This window comes from Dendrobates tinctorius, unplaced genomic scaffold, assembly GCF_039654945.1.
Source record: "Dendrobates tinctorius isolate UK_male_01 unplaced genomic scaffold, ASM3965494v1 ptg000025l, whole genome shotgun sequence".
Taxonomy (NCBI): Eukaryota; Metazoa; Chordata; class Amphibia; order Anura; family Dendrobatidae; genus Dendrobates; species Dendrobates tinctorius.
This window is the reverse complement of record NW_027361693.1, coordinates 5,786,900-5,805,782: the sequence shown is the minus strand read 5'-3', so window position 1 is coordinate 5,805,782 and position 18,883 is coordinate 5,786,900. Positions and strand designations below refer to the sequence as shown.

The 18,883-nt window shown below is 41.5% G+C and overlaps 1 protein-coding gene across 1 annotated transcript in view; it reads right to left on the bottom strand.

The window, feature by feature from the left end:
- Positions 1-246: 246 nt before the first annotated feature.
- Positions 247-18,883, bottom strand: part of ANKH (ANKH inorganic pyrophosphate transport regulator) — a 152,019-nt gene continuing 133,382 nt past the window's right edge. The window contains exons 9-12 of the mRNA XM_073569444.1: positions 13,944-14,073; positions 9,301-9,424; positions 4,763-4,862; positions 247-1,022 (exon numbers count right to left, since the gene is read on the bottom strand). Of these exons, the coding sequence (XP_073425545.1) occupies positions 909-1,022; positions 4,763-4,862; positions 9,301-9,424; positions 13,944-14,073 (468 nt within the window). The 3' untranslated portion in view covers positions 247-908. The remainder of the gene's footprint in view (positions 1,023-4,762; positions 4,863-9,300; positions 9,425-13,943; positions 14,074-18,883) is intronic.

Below are 18,883 nucleotides of genomic sequence, written 5' to 3'. Positions count from 1 at the left end.
ATTCTGCCTCTTAGAAGAGGCTGATTTGCATGCTTATTTTCCCATTGCTTCCAGTATACATTTCCCTACACCACCCTTGGTGTTCTCCTCAAGGAGGAATTTTACCCTAAAGACCATTAATGTAGGTATGGCTGATAAATTCTGAGCAGCCACCAGCAGAATTCTGAAACTGCCGAAGCTAAAAGTGGAAAATGCATAAAACAAATATAATACCCAATAAGTTGAAGCAAAGTGCTTCCAAACAACTCAATGTTTTTACATATATTTAAATTGTGAATGTTGATATCCGTGAAATTACAATAAGTGCAAGCAAATGAAAAAAAAAAAAAATTAAATCAAACATTTTTAGAAAGTTGAAAGTAACTCCAGTACAAAGATACTGTGGACCCTTCGTAAAGGACGTGTGGTATAAAAGCACTCTCTCCTGGTTTGTGCAGTAAGTCGTTGCCATGTTAGGTGTGCTTTTGGATCTGGTTTCTAAAAATAAATCCCTTTTGAGCCAAAAACTGGTTTACAAAATGTAACCAAAACACGACCACAGAACTGAATTTAAGTATTCAGAAAATAATAGGCGTTAAAAGAAGAAAGTAACAGGGACGGCAGCTTGGTTACCTGCAAAAACAGACAGTAATGCTTTGGTTGACAAATGGGAACTGTCCAATTACGCTCAGTGTAGTCAATGTGTAGCTGGAAGATGCGGCTGATGGCATGTCCATGGGTGGGGAAGATATAATGCATGGGATCTGTAAAGCGATGGGCCTCTGTCAGGCCCCGGCCCCGTCTATAGGAAGCATACCCAGTATGCTAAACACCGGAGCCTTCTGAAACCAAGGTCCAGATAAAGAAAATAAAAACTGAAGATCAGAGACACTGAGCAGGCAGCCGGACTAATCAAGCCAATATGCTGCTCATTCTCCATCTTCTTTCATCTCCACAATGTCTGTTAACTCCTCACTCTGAGGCATGTCAGTCATCGCAGAGTCTTCTCCTTCCACTTCTGTCTCGGTTTCATTCTTCTTTTTCTACAACGGATGGAAACAGGAATAACCATTACCAGACAGCTGGAAAATATGGTAATAATATAAATTGGACAGTAGCATGCAAGGTATTATATTAAGTTATAGGGGGATGTTCATGGTAGTAAAGCCACTGTTAGCAACGATGACCCCTGTCCATACGCTATATAACTGTATAACCCCCTGGTCCATGTGCTAGATAAATGTATAACCCCCTGGTCTATATGCTATATAAATCTATAACCCCTGCCCATATGCTATATAACACTATAACCCCTGTCCGTATGCTATATAACACTATAACCCCTGTCCGTATGCTTTATAACACTATAACCCCTGTCCGTATGCTATATAACAATATAACCCCTGTCCGTATGCTTTATAACACTATAACCCCTGTCCGTATGCTATATAACACTATAACCCCTGTCCGTATGCTATATAACACTATAACCCGTGTCCGTATGCTATATAACACTATAACCCCTGTCCGTATGCTATATAACACTATAACCCCTGTCCGTATGCTATATAACACTATAACCCCTGTCCGTATGCTATATAACACTATAACCCCATAACCCCTGTCCGTATGCTATATAACCCCTGTCCGTATGCTATATAACACTATAACCCCTGTCCGTATGCTATATAACACTATAACCCCTGTCCGTATGCTATATAACACTATAACCCCTGTCCGTATGCTACATAACACTATAACCCCTGTCAGTATGCTACATAACACTATAACCCCTGTCCGTATGCTATATAACACTATAACCCCTGTCCGTATGCTACATAACACTATAACCCCTGTCCGTATGCTATATAACACTATAACCCGTCCGTATGCTATATAACACTATAACCCCTGTCCGTATGCTATATAAATCTATAACCCCTGCCCGTATGCTATATAACACTATAACCCCTGTCCGTATGCTATATAACACTATAACCCCTGTCCGTATGCTATATAACACTATAACCCCTGTCCGTATGCTATATAACACTATAACCCCTGTCCGTATGCTTTATAACACTATAACCCCTGTCCGTATGCTATATAACACTATAACCCCTGTCCGTATGCTATATAACACTATAACCCCATAACCCCTGTCCGTATGCTATATAACCCCTGTCCGTATGCTATATAACACTATAACCCCTGTCCGTATGCTATATAACACTATAACCCCTGTCCGTATGCTATATAACACTATAACCCCTGTCCGTATGCTATATAACACTATAACCCCATAACCCCTGTCCGTATGCTATATAACCCCTGTCCGTATGCTATATAACACTATAACCCCTGTCCGTATGCTATATAACACTATAACCCCTGTCCGTATGCTATATAACACTATAACCCCTGTCCGTATGCTACATAACACTATAACCCCTGTCAGTATGCTACATAACACTATAACCCCTGTCCGTATGCTATATAACACTATAACCCCTGTCCGTATGCTATATAACACTATAACCCCTGTCCGTATGCTATATAACACTATAACCCCTGTCCGTATGCTATATAACACTATAACCCGTCCGTATGCTATATAACACTATAACCCCTGTCCGTATGCTATATAACACTATAACCCCTGTCCGTATGCTATATAACACTATAACCCCTGTCCGTATGCTATATAACACTATAACCCCTGTCCGTATGCTATATAACACTATAACCCCTGTCCGTATGCTATATTACCTATAACCCCTGTCTATATGCTATATAACCTATAACCCCTGTCGTTTTGCTATATAAATTTATAACTCTCTGTCCATATGCTATAACACTGTAACCCCTGTCCATATGTTATATAACACTATAACCCCGTCCGTATGCTATATAACCTATATCCCGTCCTTATGCTATATAACCCTTGTCTATATGCTATATAACCTATAACCCCTGTCCCGTTATATTTAAGGATATGAATTCCAATTAGAAGTCCCTGCTCTGTACATTAATTTCCCGGAAGTTGGCTTCAGGAAAATGGCTGACAGAGGTGGCACATGAGCAGGTTTAGATTTCTGCTCGCCACTGAGATAAAATCTAAATCTGCGAATGTGCAGCCTCTGGAAACCATTTTCCTGAAACACAGCTGGGAAATCAATGTACAGAGCAGGGACTCCCACTCCTGCCTCACTGCCGACATTTTCTTGAAGCCCAGGGCCCCGCAGACTCGCACTGCCGGGACACCCCCTCCTCCCAGCCCAGGGCCCGAAGCATTGCCCAACTCCTACCAACACTGGCGTCCTGCAGCAGCAACCCAACCTGTGACCCTACTCCACAGCCGCCCCCACATAAGCTAAATTCGGACTATAAACCGGGACGCCATTTTAATACTAAACATTTTTTTCCCCTTCCCAAAATTTGGGGTATGTCTTATAGTCTGAAAATACGGTTATGGGTTAAACAAATGTTCTATGCAACGCAATCTTATCAAAATTTTGGAAATTGTTCTTGTGATCAGTGAAATATTAAAATCTTACTTTTCAAACTGGGTGTACTCATTTATGCTGAGCACAATTTCTGCATTGAGACAGATAACTGATTAACTATAAGCCCAATCTAGATGAATGCATATCATGTACATGTAGCTCTTAGTGCTATAGAGAAATTGTGTAATACATAGAATGGAACATATTTTGGTTCTTGGAAAATGTATTTAATTCCTGCAAGGCAACATTACAATTAATCAGAATTCTGCGTACAGCAATGGCACCAGGGCAAGATAACCAGTATATAATGTGATATTACATTTGAACCATTGAGCATGGGATTTAGCTGTGGTCACGCCCAATACTATATATCCTACAAAAAAGTGTCATGACTCCAAAAATACCAAGTAGATTCATTGTCTCTGTTGTAGCAAATCTATTTTTTTAATTATTGATTAATTTAACGGATACTATCTATTATTGTAACCACTGCATAAAATACATTTCTCCGATATCTCACTGCGCCAATCACTTGTACACCGTCTGGCCTGGCACCTTGCTGTTTGGTGGCTGGTAAGGTGTTTGCATCCTTGGTTTTCTCTTCAGCAGTGCATGTTCTGGTTAGGTGACCTAAATTCTGTCCATGTGATGTTGGCATGTGGATCTGGACTTGGGTCTCAAGACCTAACGTGTGCTACGTGATTTGTCCTTGAGGTGCACCCACTGCCGACTTCCTAGCTGGTCTTGGTGAGGGGGGGGATGTAGGAGTCAGACGCTTCTGATTCATTAAGAGGTGCACGTCTCTTCTTGAATCATGAGTGTCTGAAGAGTGGCCACAAATCTTACTACAGTCACTGACTGGACACCACAGCTCATCAATCATGAATTAGACTAGCTGTGGCATCAAGCCCCCCACTCTGCCCATATTATCAAAACTGAGAGAAGCTAGCATGAAAACGGCAAGTCTCAAACATGTTGCATAATTTCAAATTGCGCCAACTTTTGCGACTTTTCTAAAGGCATTTACTCCAGAATGTTGGTGAAATTACTTTGCTGTGTGCTTCAAACTCCAAGGCCCCGATTCATGAAACAGTACCAAGTCATTGAGGTGAGACGAAACCTTCAGCTGTGCGAACAAACATATATACGGTACCAATAACACCTTATTGGTACCTATATCAGTCTGGGGATTCATGGGCATGTAATATTTATGCCTAACTAAAATAATAAGTAACATAACCACTGTCTCATTATGAATGGAGGCAAACAGACATTACCTGTTTTCGATATACATAGAGAGATGCAATAGCCACCATGGTGGATTCTCCAACAAAGCCAGCCAGAAGGGATCCCACACCTAATGTGGCTCCATGAACCCTGCAAGAAGTAAGCAGCATAACTACTAGGAATAATAGGATACAAAGGCATCGGAGACACTGGCACTGTGCATCAGCCTGGCAGGATGGGACTACCATTTACTGATGGTCATTTGTGGACAGATCCCATACAAAGGAAGACGCATCCCATTATTTCAATATAAGTCAGTGCTATCCTTCTAGTTCTGGTTCCCAGTTACATGTATTGTTTCTCCAGCTTTCACAGTGCACACAGAAAGCTGTCAATCAATGGAGTGGTTATCAGCATTCAGAGGACTAGTAAATCCGCAGCAGATAAAACAGTGTTTAGTTTATCAAAACTGCAGCAAGCAGCCTAGTAAGTGATGTATCACTGGAATCAGGGTCTCTGCTCCCACAGCATGCTGCTCACAGATAGGGAAGCAAAACCCAGGTGACAAGCTCACTTTAAGAAAAAGTACATCACTCCTACATCTGTACTTCATTTTAAAGGTGCATTCATTATGACCTTTTTAAAACCAAAGGGGGAATAAAAGCTCCATGATGTAGTAGCAACTCAGCATCTGTACATGACATGGTAATTTTGTAAGCATGGATGGTCACAGAGTCGGTCAGTATGCATTTTATATACATCAATACGGTAAGACCTGTCGAATTCAACATTTTTTTTTTTTTTACACGTAGCACAACCTCCAGAACAATGAGGTGAATTGTTCTCTTAATAAAAGATCAACTTGAAATCAACTCATTTATTAGTCATCGCCGTAACGTGTATACCTCCATGTCCCTTTTTCCTACCGGCTGAATAAATAAGTTACTCATCAGGGAGCTACCAACCGTCCTATGGGCTATTTAATGTTCTCCCCAACTACACACGTGTTCAGTTCTGTGGGTTCACCATGTTCCATATCAACGAGTCCACAGCGCTTCATGAATAAGGCTCAATGTTTGGTGACCCCAATGATACAATTGGAAGAGTATGTTTTTAGTAAATGTATAATAGATGAACACATCAAGATTAACCCTCTCCTTGACTGTTCCTCTGCAAGAATCCTCTAGATCATTTGCTCAATTCCCAGATGGCAGTAGAGTTATCTCTGCTCTTGAAAAGAGCTAATACATCAAGCATGTACAGTCAAGAGGAGGCCAAGTATAAGGGCAAACTAGGGTCATTGGTGGCCCCCACGAGCTGTGGAATGTATTAGCTAAAGTAGGCATGCAACTTCCGAGAGCTATTGGTATGACAGGAATTTCTACTGTATATGTTGTTTGGGACCACCTAACTGCTTTACTGAGTCTATCGAAGACAAAAAGGGTCCATGTCATGCTCTCTCAGGAAGTGGAATCTCGTGAAGACAGAGGACCACCTTGAGATGAAAGTACAAGCCCAAAGAGCTGAATGTAATGAAATATACTGCTGAAGGAAGAAAAATTAGGAACCAGTAATTTTGGTGCTATGTATCTCTACAAGAGTGGAGGCAAAAAAAAAAAAAACTTTTATATACCTTACATTCCTGCTACTATGTACAGGAATGTAGTTTATAAGGCAAAAATTTGTCAAATGTCCTCTTTAACCTGTACTGTGGGCAAAATTGTTGAATATTTTCAAAGAGACACTATTTTGAAGTAATGATTAATATAAGTAGGTCAAAGGGAGTGGCAAGCAAATGTATTCCACAGGCAGAAATTATGTCACATTGTCATAAGACTGTGCTCCTAATATTACAAAGTAAACCCCATCATCCTCAATAAGCAGTCTTTTGAATCAGGGGGTGGACAATACCACACTAAGGCTCCCCATGTAGCCCCCCCCCCACAACAAAATTTTTATATGTACATACATACATACATACATACATACACACAATAATAAGCCTCCAAATATAAATGCTCCAAAAGCTTCAAAAGCAAGTATGAAAGGGAAATACATATATAAACATTGTGCTCATTATACTTAATTCTTAAAAATGGCATTATGTAGCTATCACACCAAAAAGGAAAAAAAAAAAAAAAAAAAGAGTAGCAATTAGAAAACCACCAGAATTGGTAGTATATATACAAAAACGTGGCCAACTAAAGAAGCCTATACAAAGCGGTTGGTCCTAAAAAGCCATAATACTGAATGTATACACAAAAAAATTATATGCAAAACTAGATTCAGATGAAGCTTGAGAAGCTCAACTATTCATTGAGCCCTTTTGGGCTGGGGATTCTATCCAATATATCCATCGTGTTTTTCCTGTTGAAGTATTTTTTTCATCCCAATCTCCATGTCTGATGGATGGTTGGATAGCCTCGATCCACAATCCGCCCCCATGTTTATGGTTCACATAGCGTGCCAGTGGGGTATCTCTGCCATGCGTTGTGTGTCCAAGGTGTTCACTAATGCATACATGTAATTCATGCTTGATTTTCCCCAGGTGCAGAGATACACCACCCCCGAGGTCTTACAGTTGGCAAAGCATTTCAGGCTATATGTCGATTTGTTACAACGCTTGTAAAGCTCTTTGAGAGGGAAATGTATTGGTAAAAACTGCAGTGGCCACATCTGAAGGTGCCTAGGAATCTATCTTGCAACCAGGTCCCTTCCTTCTGGAGTGGAGTAAAGTGACTAAACACTACGTAGTCATTGATTGATTTACCCCTTCTGTAGGTTATTGACCGTTTAGATGAGATAAAACTACAAATGTCAGGATAGCATATACCAGTGCCTTTTAAGGACATCCAAGACCTTATTTGACTGGTCAGCATAACTCCCTGTCAGTCTTGTTAGGGAATCGGAGAGATGACCTTTGCTCTCCCATTGCATGTTTATATGCTGACTCAATGATCCTTACAGGGTACCACCTTTCCAGGAATCTTCCTTTGAGGTCTCTTGATTGGGCCTGAAAGTCCTTACAAGATGAACAGTTCATTGGTTATCTTAACTCCAACAAGATGGCTCTCCGCTTTACCTATGAGATTGGAGAAGATAAGATTGCATTCTTGGAAGTATACATATCGAAAGAGAGGGATGGGTCTTTAAAAAACCTCAGTATTTTGGAAGCCCATGACTATCAATAGTTTACTCAAGTGGGAGAGTCACCACCCACCCCTGCTTATAAGAAATATTCCCAGGGGTCACTTCCTCAAGGTCAAGAGGAACTGTTGTTCATCTTTGGGGAACTTTTAGGCCCAGTTATTTGCGATACTTTCCACTTACATCACTTCTGGTGTGCGTCAACCTGGAACACATCATGCATTCCACTTACATCACTTCCGATGCACGTCAACCTGGAGTGCATTGTGTGTTTCACGTGCCCCTGTAAGTGGCTCCAGCCTCTGTTTGAACGGGAAGTAACTGTATAAACCTCTGTAAGATGGCGTCACATGAGCTGGACGCTGCGCACAGCATCTTTGTGGTCATATGAGTATTTTTTTTGACTGTCTGTGATACATTCCTATTATAAGCTAGGGAATGTAAAAGGGCTTTCAGGGATATCAACGTTGAGTGGGGGTGCCATATCGCTAACATTAGGGTTCCAACCTCCATGGCAAGGTAGGGCGATTGATAGAGCGTACTATAGAATTAATAGTCATCAACCCTATCTTAAATCATATATATTACTTAGCCAAACTTGACTGATGTTTATTAAGCACACCTCTATATATTCTATACATCAATAAAATGCAAATGAATTATGCCAAGATCATACAATGTGATTTTTTGAATTTTTTTTAAGATTCTGTCTCCCACTGTTGAAGTGTACCTATAATAAAAATGATAGACCTCTCCATTCTTTGTAGGTGGGAAAACTTGCAAAACCGGCAGAGTATTAAACATTTATTTTCCGCACTGTATATAAAGATATACTTTATTAGACCAAAACTACAAGTCTTTGCAGAGCTTCTTATCCATGAAAAGTTCCAAAAGAAGAAGATCCAGTGAACCAGTAACATAGTCGCTTGAGTCCATGGTACCATTAATGGTGAATAAATAGCTTAAACATGGACATTAATCCTTCATCTGGAGACAAAGTCAAACATCAAGTAAGATGGGAAGACGCATGCATTGCAGTTCAGACTGAAGATTCAGTATGTATGTGCTAGCAAGTACTACGTGTCAAGTGAGACTAGGCAAAGCCACATGTCACTCTAGCACGAATTATAAGGAACTTGCTGATTGGACACTTATCTCCTTCAAGATGGAATGTTATGTATGGTGTACAGTCAGTGGCTAATTTGGTACCTACCCATTATGATGTTACACATGAGACTATAAAGAGCCTGTGACTCTAGTGGCACCATTGCCCATTTCCTCAATTATTTTTCCTCAAAAAGCAGTGGTTCATCTAGATGTGTGTTGGGCAGACAGATGTTTTATATCTAATGATAGCAACTACTAATTGATACGAGAAAGCAGATATTGCTAGTACTCAAGGTCATGGTTTTCTAGGCAGTTATGTGATGAAGAAACTTACCCTAGATAAGGCAAGATAATTAGACTCGAGATGAGGACGATTATTCTTAAAACGGAGCTTGGTGCCAGCACAAATGTCTTCTTGAGTGTCATTAGCCATCCAGTTAAGTGAGCCCGCACAGTAACTAAATTGAGGAAAAGAGGAATACAGAATATCGTCTGAACAGAAAACATATATTCAGAAAATACAGAAATGCCAGAATAAGCAACATGCACACTCCCTACATGGAATTTCCTACAAATTCATGGAGTCCAAAGTCCACCAATATATATTTCACAAGATTAATGTTAATTATAAAACATGGAATAAAAGAATACATATACAAAGATGAATAGCAAACAGAATCAGGTATTTATGGTGTGTGGTCCACACAAATAATAGGGAGGGTAGATTGGATCAAGTCGCTTGTAGTGATGTAAAATAAAGTGCCAGTGCTAAAATTAAAGTGTCATAACAATAGGTTCATACAGGTGATCTGATCTAGTCAAGCACCATACAAGTGCCACTAACTATGCCAAAAGAGACGTACACCTGTGGTTGTGATTATAACAAGTCAGTCCTGACACACAGTCAGGGCTGGACTGGCCATCTGGCAAATGCCAGAAGGGCCTGTCTGATCGTGGGCTGCCTTGTCTGCTATGTTGTTAACAGAATAGGCGTTCTCAAGCCACTCATTGTTAAGAGTTGTGACGGAGCACAAAGTCGCTGATTCCATCACTTACCCCACCCAGCCACGGGTATCATTGGAAATATTAGTCTTGTAGTAAATCTTGCTTTCCCCCATCCAGGCTAATGTTAGTAATATATCCCCATCTCGTGCTTGGGGACAGTGACAGCATGGGTCTGTGTGACTTCAAATGCCAGAGTTGAATTTCAGCCTCAGTCCGTACCTGCACACAGTAAATTACAGCTCCCCAAGGAAGCCCACAGGAAACGCACGTCGGGATTTCAGATATAGTGTCCCACATGGGGAGGTATAGGTAAGAGATGATGATGACCATAATAGTGGTTGCCATATATGAACTGGTCATTTTATAATCTTTATTGACTAGATTATATTATCTGCATGAACCTATTGTTATGACACTTTAATAGAATAAAGTGCCAGTGCTAAAATTATAACTCACTCCATCCTCTCTGGACCACACACCATAAATAACGGAGTCTGTTTGCTATTGATCTTTTTAGGTGTATACTTTTCTGCTATTTTTGGTAATTAATAATAAACTTGTGAAGTATATATTGGTGGAATGTAGTACTGTTGTAGCTTCTTCTGAATGTAGAGAGATCTGTGAAATCCTCACACGTGAAAGCTCATGAAATCAGTTACTATTATATGTGACTTTTTGCATCACAAACATGCCACACATTTTGAAATGTGATAAACAATGTAATCAACAATTAGACAAAAGGGCTAAATGCATCAGACACTGGCTGCATGGTTCCAGCCATATGTTTAACTCTAAAACGTTGCGGAATTTCAGAGAAAAAGTTTAATAGAAAGGAGGGACTAAGCCGCATGGTGAACTAGTTGGACAGGCAGATCACTGGTGGCTTCACCCTGCCTGTTGCCAGTGACTGACAGGCCTCTCCATGTGTGTGCATATAGGATAAGACCTATCACTCAAGGGGAGCAGGCCAGAAGAAGCTGCCAGGGCCGGTCTCCAAGATGTAAAAAAAGTTTATTATATCTACAATTAAAATGTCCTGTATATGTAATAGACTTGGTCAACAGAACAATAGCTACTGGACAATGCAATGAAATTTGAAAAGTATGCTAATTTGTTTTTTTAGTTTTTTTTACACAGGTTAAGCCTACGGGTCTTTGAAGGCAAAATATCCTGTAAAGGGGTTGTCCTCTTTCAGAAAACTTTTCCTCACTGGCACAGTTACCTTTAGAAAAACCACCTTCTTTATTTACCCTCCCCAGGTCCAGCGCTGTGTCTCTGCTGCTGCCTTCTGGAGAGATGTTGCTACTGCAGCCAAATGACTAAGTCCAGGGCAGCAGCGTAAAACACAGCATTTGACACAGGAAACGTAACTAAAGCACAGTTTGGTTTTTAGAAGATAAATGTGCATTAGGACAGAAGATTTGGAAAATGAGCACTGCCTTTATACATAAACCAAAAAGTAACATTGTAAAAAAGGATTATTCCACCTTTAAAGGGGTTGTCCACTAATCCAACCACCCCTTCTCAGTTAACAAAATTTCCCCAGGTAAAATAATGACTGTCTAATTTTACCTTTAGCACCGTGTTTCACGCCAAGTTATGTCACGTAAGCCCTGAGGCCAATTAAGGTACGCTGATGGGCCGCTTCACACATTTTCTTCATATGAAACCTACATTCAGAAAAAGTGACAGCTGCCACTACTCTTTGAGTACCTCCAAATGTCAGCTACATCTGAAGGAAGTGAGAGGAAAGGGACCCACTAGTGGATGCTAATTGGCTGCAGGGCTCGCGTGACATTACAATGCCATGCTAGCCCCAGGAAACCTGACGCCAACATCGCTGGAAAGGCGCTTCCTCCGCAGGTGAGTACAGGCTGTTTTTATTTTACATGGGGAAATATGGTAATTGAGTAGAGACTTTTTGAGTAATGGACAACCCCTCTAAGGCTATGTCCCACTTGCTACCAGCTTCTCCATTGGATCTAGAATAAAAATGAAGCTATTTTGCAAATACCCCCAATTAAAAAAACTCAAATCTTACAATTCGTTATACTACAAGTCCTTGTGTCCTAAAGGTTACAGTCTACGAACAAGCCTTGTGTATCACATTTACGCGTAGACGGAAGAAGAGTTGGCACATCTAAGACGAGTATAGGTGACCATACATATTACACGAAAGCCCTCCAATTTTGATGGGGCTGGATTAAAATGTAATATGTATGAGTGTGCAAAGACTCTGCCCCAATAGCAGATAGCTAGGTCTACAAAAGCAACAGACACAATTTCAAAAGCAATTGAATAATAAAAATAGTTTTAAAAATATATGTGCCCTTTAAGTCATTTTTCTCAGCCATCAGACATTCATGTCATAAAATCACATCAGAGAGTCAGCAAACTGATTAACCTTACTGAAAGAATAGGATTTTGTCCTGTCTTGATGTGCCTGTTTTACTAAATACTTGCACATTTTCCTGTAAGGCTAAGTTCACACGTAGCGGAACTCTCGCGGAAATTACCGCGAGAGTTCCGGAATTCCATTCCGCGGGAGAATCGCATTTTAAATTCCCGCGATTTTCCCACGGAAAAACTAGCATTTTGCAAGCGTAATTAGCTTGCAAATTGCTAGCGTTTTCCAAGCGATCTGTAGCATCGCTTGGAGAACTGATTGACAGGTTGGTCACACTCGTCAAACATAGTGTTTGACAAGTGTGACCAACTTTTTACTACTGAGGCTGCCTATGCAGCATCAGTAGTAAAAGATAAAATGTAAAAAAAAAAATAAAATAAAAAAAAAATAAATAAAAAATGGTGTTATTCTTAACTTCCGACGTCCCGCGCAGCTTTCCCGCCTCTCTCCACGCTCTCGTTCCCAGTAATCCTTTGCGAAAATGCCCGCGATGACGTCCGTTCTTGCGGGATCGCAACGTCTCGCGGTCATTCGCGATGTCGCGTGAATGACCGCGAGACTTCGCGATCCCGCAAGAACAGACGCCATCGCGGGCATTTTCGCAAAGGATTACTGGGAACGAGAGCGTGGAGAGAAGCGGGAAGGCTGCGCGGGACGTCGGAAGGTGAGAATAACAATATTTTTTATTTTAAATTCTATTTTTTACAGGGATATGGTACCCAAAGCCCGGAGGACAGTCTCCTCTCCTCCGGACCATGGGTACCATCCGCAATTGTTCTGCTTTCTTTTTGCATGGTGTGCACAGCCACATGCGGAAAGTAAGCAGAACAATGCATTCCTATGGGTGCAGCATTAGCACAGCATTGCGGAATCCCATAGGATGCTTATTTTTCGCGGCAAAATCGCGCGGTTAAAACCGCCGTGGAAACGCGAAAAAAACGCCACGTGTGAACTCAGCCTAAATCTGCATTGTGTCATTACTGTTAGTCCTCAGGCTGTGTTCACACCAGTATTTTCCCAGTATTTGGGAAAACTGCAACAACAAAAAAGTAACCTCAGAGAAATTTCTGATTAAATTGACATCTGGGTTTCACCATTACCCTTGAGAGGTTTGTCTTTACAGAGTGAAAATGTCAGAACTAACTGGACAGTGTCAGTGTGAAGAGTCCACACTTTCACCTTAAATGAACCAGTTTTCAATTTCTTCACACATTTGCAATGAAATGGGCCAATACAAGTCTGTGGATCCATGAAAAACACATACAGCACATGGATGGCATCTGTGTACAATCCACGTGCGGTCCGTATTGAAAAGTATAGACGAAGCTTTATATATATTTATCCATTAGTGAAAAACATTGATGACACGGACGGTATAAACGGACCAAATACTGACACAGATCCAAAACATTGATGACACAGGTACCGTTTTTTCACGTACGTGTTTAAACACGGAAATGTGAACAAGGCCTTACAAAAGGGTGCAACAGATTATGACTAGGTCTAGAATTAATTAATAGTGCATGACTTATGCGGATGTAAAAATATCATATCATTTCACTTACCTGGTACAGGAAAGAAGGAAAATATCCTCAAAGGAATCACACAAAGCTCAGCAAATGCAAAATCGACTCCGATTATGTCAACAAGTATCTTCTCCGATACATTTGGAGTCCAGAACATCACAAAACACAGCTGATGGCAAAACAAAAACATCTGTAAGTCACCTAAATCTTATATCTTTCAAGACTTGGAAACAGTTTTATAGCACATGCTTTAATTCAATCTGGAAAAGCCTAAACTGATATAAAAATAATGCCTGTACCACAATGGCTTGGGACTGTGGGTGCTAACAGGTCCCAAGCACTAGGGGCACCCTAGCCTATTCCTGTCCCCCGGATTACTCATGAAGGTGGAGACGTAGGGTTCACGTGCTTTGCTATGCTCCTATATTAACCCTTATCTGTCCCTTCACCCACCCAGGGAGGTGGGAAGCTGAAGTATATAGGATAACACTAAACAGACAAACAAGCGAAAATGGACAGGGATAAATGAAAATAATCAAACATACACTCACCAAACAGAGTGGAACACAGGGAAATAAAAAGGAGAAACCAAATAGGAGAGGATGAGGATGTGCACTCAAACAAAACCTCTAATCAACAATCTTCCAAACACCAACTCCAACCACGAACTACACCTCCCCCACTCCAAACCAGGCAGTAAAAACTAACACTGGCAATTCCTTAATGCCAGAGGCGAGCATATATAGCAGAGTGAGTGGAAAACACTGAACAGCCAACACAATCCTTTCACTGCCAACAAGGAAAAAACCTGCACTATAAGATGGTGAAGTACTTCTAACCAGTGCAGGAGTTCGTGAAACCGAAGGCCGCAATCTTCTGTCCCCACTCTGTTATCCCCTTGACAATAACTTTGTGACTTTTAGTGTATTTCTTGCCTTTGCCCAACCTATTCTTATGTGCTGGAACCAGTAGGAAGTAGCACATAAAAATAGTGGTAATAAATGTAGAACAATATGGCTACTATTTTGTAAAGTTTCTCATCCATAGGCTGCTTCTGGTATTGCAGCTCAGCCTCTTTTCATGAATAGTAGTGAGTTTCAATATCAAGAACACCTGTAGACAAGGTGGCAGCATTTCTTGAAAAAGCAGCTATTCTAAGGTCACAGTCATATGGCTGTATAAATCGGACTGAGATCGCATCGCAGTGCTTGGATTGGCCAGTGGCTCTCCCGACCCGAGTGTGACAGCTTGTGACAGGGTCACTTGCACAGTGTATGAAGGGAGATATGTCTCACTGCGCATACTGCTATCAGTGATGTAAAACTAGAATATTTTTCCTCCAACACGCTATGTGTTGAGAGGGCTAATTTAAATTGGTATACATGGGCTGGTTTTATGTGGGCACCCATATACAGTGGGGCAAAAAAGTATTTAGTCAGTCAGCAATAGTGCAAGTTCCACCACTTAAAAAGATGAGAGGCGTCTGTAATTTACATTATAGGTAGACCTCAACTATGGGAGACAAACTGAGAAAAAAAAATCCAGAAAATCACATTGTCTGTTTTTTTTCATTTTATTTGCATATTATGGTGGAAAATAAGTATTTGGTCAGAAACAAAATTTCATCTCAATACTTTGTGATATATCCTTTGTTGGCAATGACAGAGGTCAAACGTTTTCTGTAAGTCTTCACAAGGTTGCCACACACTGTTGTTGGTATGTTGGCCCATTCCTCCATGCAGATCTCCTCTAGAGCAGTGATGTTTTTGGCTTTTCGCTTGGCAACACGGACTTTCAACTCCCTCCAAAGGTTTTCTATAGGGTTGAGATCTGGAGACTGGCTAGGCCACTCCAGGACCTTGAAATGCTTCTTACGAAGCCACTCCTTCGTTGCCCTGGCGGTGTGCTTTGGATCATTGTCATGTTGAAAGACCCAGCCACGTTTCATCTTCAATGCCCTTGCTGATGGAAGGAGGTTTTCACTCAAAATCTCACGATACATGGCCCCATTCATTCTTTCATGTACCCGGATCAGTCGTCCTGGCCCCTTTGCAGAAAAACAGCCCCAAAGCATGATGTTTCCACCACCATGCTTTACAGTAGGTATGGTGTTTGATGGATGCAACTCAGTATTCTTTTTCCTCCAAACACAACAAGTTGTGTTTCTACCAAACAGTTCCAGTTTGGTTTCATCAGACCATAGGACATTCTCCCAAAACTCCTCTGGATCATCCAAATGCTCTCTAGCAAACTTCAGACGGGCCCGGACATGTACAGGCTTAAGCAGTGGGACACGTCTGGCACTGCAGGATCTGAGTCCATGGTGGCGTAGTGTGTTACTTATGGTAGGCCTTGTTACATTGGTCCCAGCTCTCTGCAGTTCATTCACTAGGTCCCCCCCGCGTGGTTCTGGGATTTTTGCTCACCGTTCTTGTGATCATTCTGACCCCACGGGGTGGGATTTTGCGTGGAGCACCAGATCGAGGGAGATTATCAGTGGTCTTGTATGTCTTCCATTTTCTAATTATTGCTCCCACAGTTGATTTCTTCACTCCAAGCTGGTTGGCTATTGCAGATTCAGTCTTCCCAGCCTGGTGCAGGGCTACAATTTTGTTTCTGGTGTCCTTTGACAGCTCTTTGGTCTTCACCATAGTGGAGTTTGGAGTCAGACTGTTTGAGGGTGTGCACAGGTGTCTTTTTATACTGATAACAAGTTTAAACAGGTGCCATTACTACAGGTAATGAGTGGAGGAAAGAGGAGACTCTTAAAGAAGAAGTTACAGGTCTGTGAGAGCCAGAAATCTTGATTGCTTGTTTCTGACCAAATACTTATTTTCCACCATAATATGCAAATAAAATGAAAAAAAAAACAGACAATGTGATTTTCTGGATTTTTTTTTCTCAGTTTGTCTCCCATAGTTGAGGTCTACCTATGATGTAAATTACAGACGCCTCTCATCTTTTTAAGTGGTGGAACTTGCACTATTGCTGACTGACTAAATACTTTTTTGCCCCACTGTATATTGGGAGGCAGGGTGCTCACCATATCTCCACTTGCAGAGCCAACACCGGTATGTGTACGAAAAGGACCTGCGGTGATGTCACGGTCATGTGATCATCACATGGTTTGGGTTAAATACCTGGACATGAGAGTCAGTCTGTGTTGTGACTTGGGAGAGGAAAGACTCCCACGTGGCTCCAGGAGGAGCTGAGGACATTGTGAGGTGTCTGTTGGTGGAACCTGCAGATAAAGGAATCTCTTGTGCTTTTTTCCGTTAAGCCAGGAAGGCTCTGCTTATTTTCACCTGAACCCTGCTTTGGTCTATGCTGACTATAATAAACCAGCAGGTAATTTACTATCAAAGAGTTCCTGTATTTCTATGCAGCTGTCACACATGGGTCAGGAGAGTGCTGCAGTCCGATCATGGCCCGAATTATACGGCTGTCTCACTGCTTCCTTATCACTCTGAAGTCTGGTCAGTGAGTTTCATAGTACAACCATTACAAACCCTTAATTATAGACAGTTCTGCCACCTAATGCAGTGTCCATAGTAAAGCGTTACATTTTAGGTGTGCCATTTACATTTCTAATGAAAAGTGAATGTGTTTCTTTCTATATAGTATTGCAGGGTAACCATTTCTCTAGAGTTAGAAGTGTATGGCCCATAGAGGGCTGCCTTCTAATCCTGGAGAAGGCTTATAGAATGTTATGGTGGTGGTATAGGAAGGATGGGGAAAAACTGAAGGCAGCGATTCTCATTTCTGGGGAAAATAAGGAAATGTTCTTAAGCTCAGCATTAATGCAGATCCTTCGTGTGGCAGTAAGGACAGCGGATGGTTCAGCTATTTTATCCCGCTTGTTAGTCAGTGTGTCCCTAGTAACCAGACTGCCTCACGTGACTGCTGCTCAGCACAAAGCTTGATTGGCACTGTGCTGACAGCACAGAAGCAGCTTGGCTGCAGTCACGCCATGCCATTCTCTACAGATAGGACACATACTGGAAATGAGTGTACCACATTATTGGCGGCTCTTGAATCTAACAACAAAACATTAGATCTAATATGCCATTTGCCCTATTTGCTTTGGAAAGATCTCGGCACATGCATGATCGCTCTTGGTTATGGTCTATGTGAAGTATGCAGACACAGGGTACTTGTTATTCCGTATGTCGTAGAAGATGCCTCTACTGTGAAGACTCTCTGGGATCAGAAACTTTAGCAAGTTCTCTAAAGAGTAACAAGTAAAACAGATAAAACTAATACACAAAGTGTACAGAGGTAAAAATAAAAAGGAAAGGTTAGTGTGATAGTAATGAGGCAGGACTGAGCATGTTACGCTCATCCTCACCTGACTTTCCACCTCACTATGATTGTGGGTAACAAAACAAAGCAGGGCTTATCAGGGTCAGTAAGCGCTGACTCCAGCTGGCTTTTTCAGCAGCCAGTTCTGCCCAGTGTGTTTCCTACCTGACAGCTGATAGCTACGTTTTAGGGCATATTAACATAGCATTTTTGCTGTTTTTTACCTTGCTCATATATACCGCACCCAGAGGTCGCAATAACGCCTACAAAATGCATTTTTAGGATTCAATTTCATTCTACACATAAGCGCGAGACAATGCTGAACAGCAGAGAGAAAGCGAAGCCGCAGACCACTGTCTGAACATTTCTGGTATAGCTAAGCCCTGCCATTAAGGAGGAAGCACGTGAAGGATGCACTGCGTAGGGAGATGGTCTGCAGCGCTGAATGGCGGGATTCCTGTGTCCTAACAGACTGACCAGCAGCAGTAGAGCGGGTGACCGCAGAGAATGGGTTCGGAAGCCACTAACTCTCGGTTGTATAACTCTATTATGTCACAATGAAGGGGTGATCGGTCAGGGGGTGACTAGTGTGGTGTCCATTTAAATGAGGAGGAGGATCTGCTGCTCATGGATCGCCTCCTCCTCCTATGTTGCTGTTTTCTACTGACCGTCAGTTC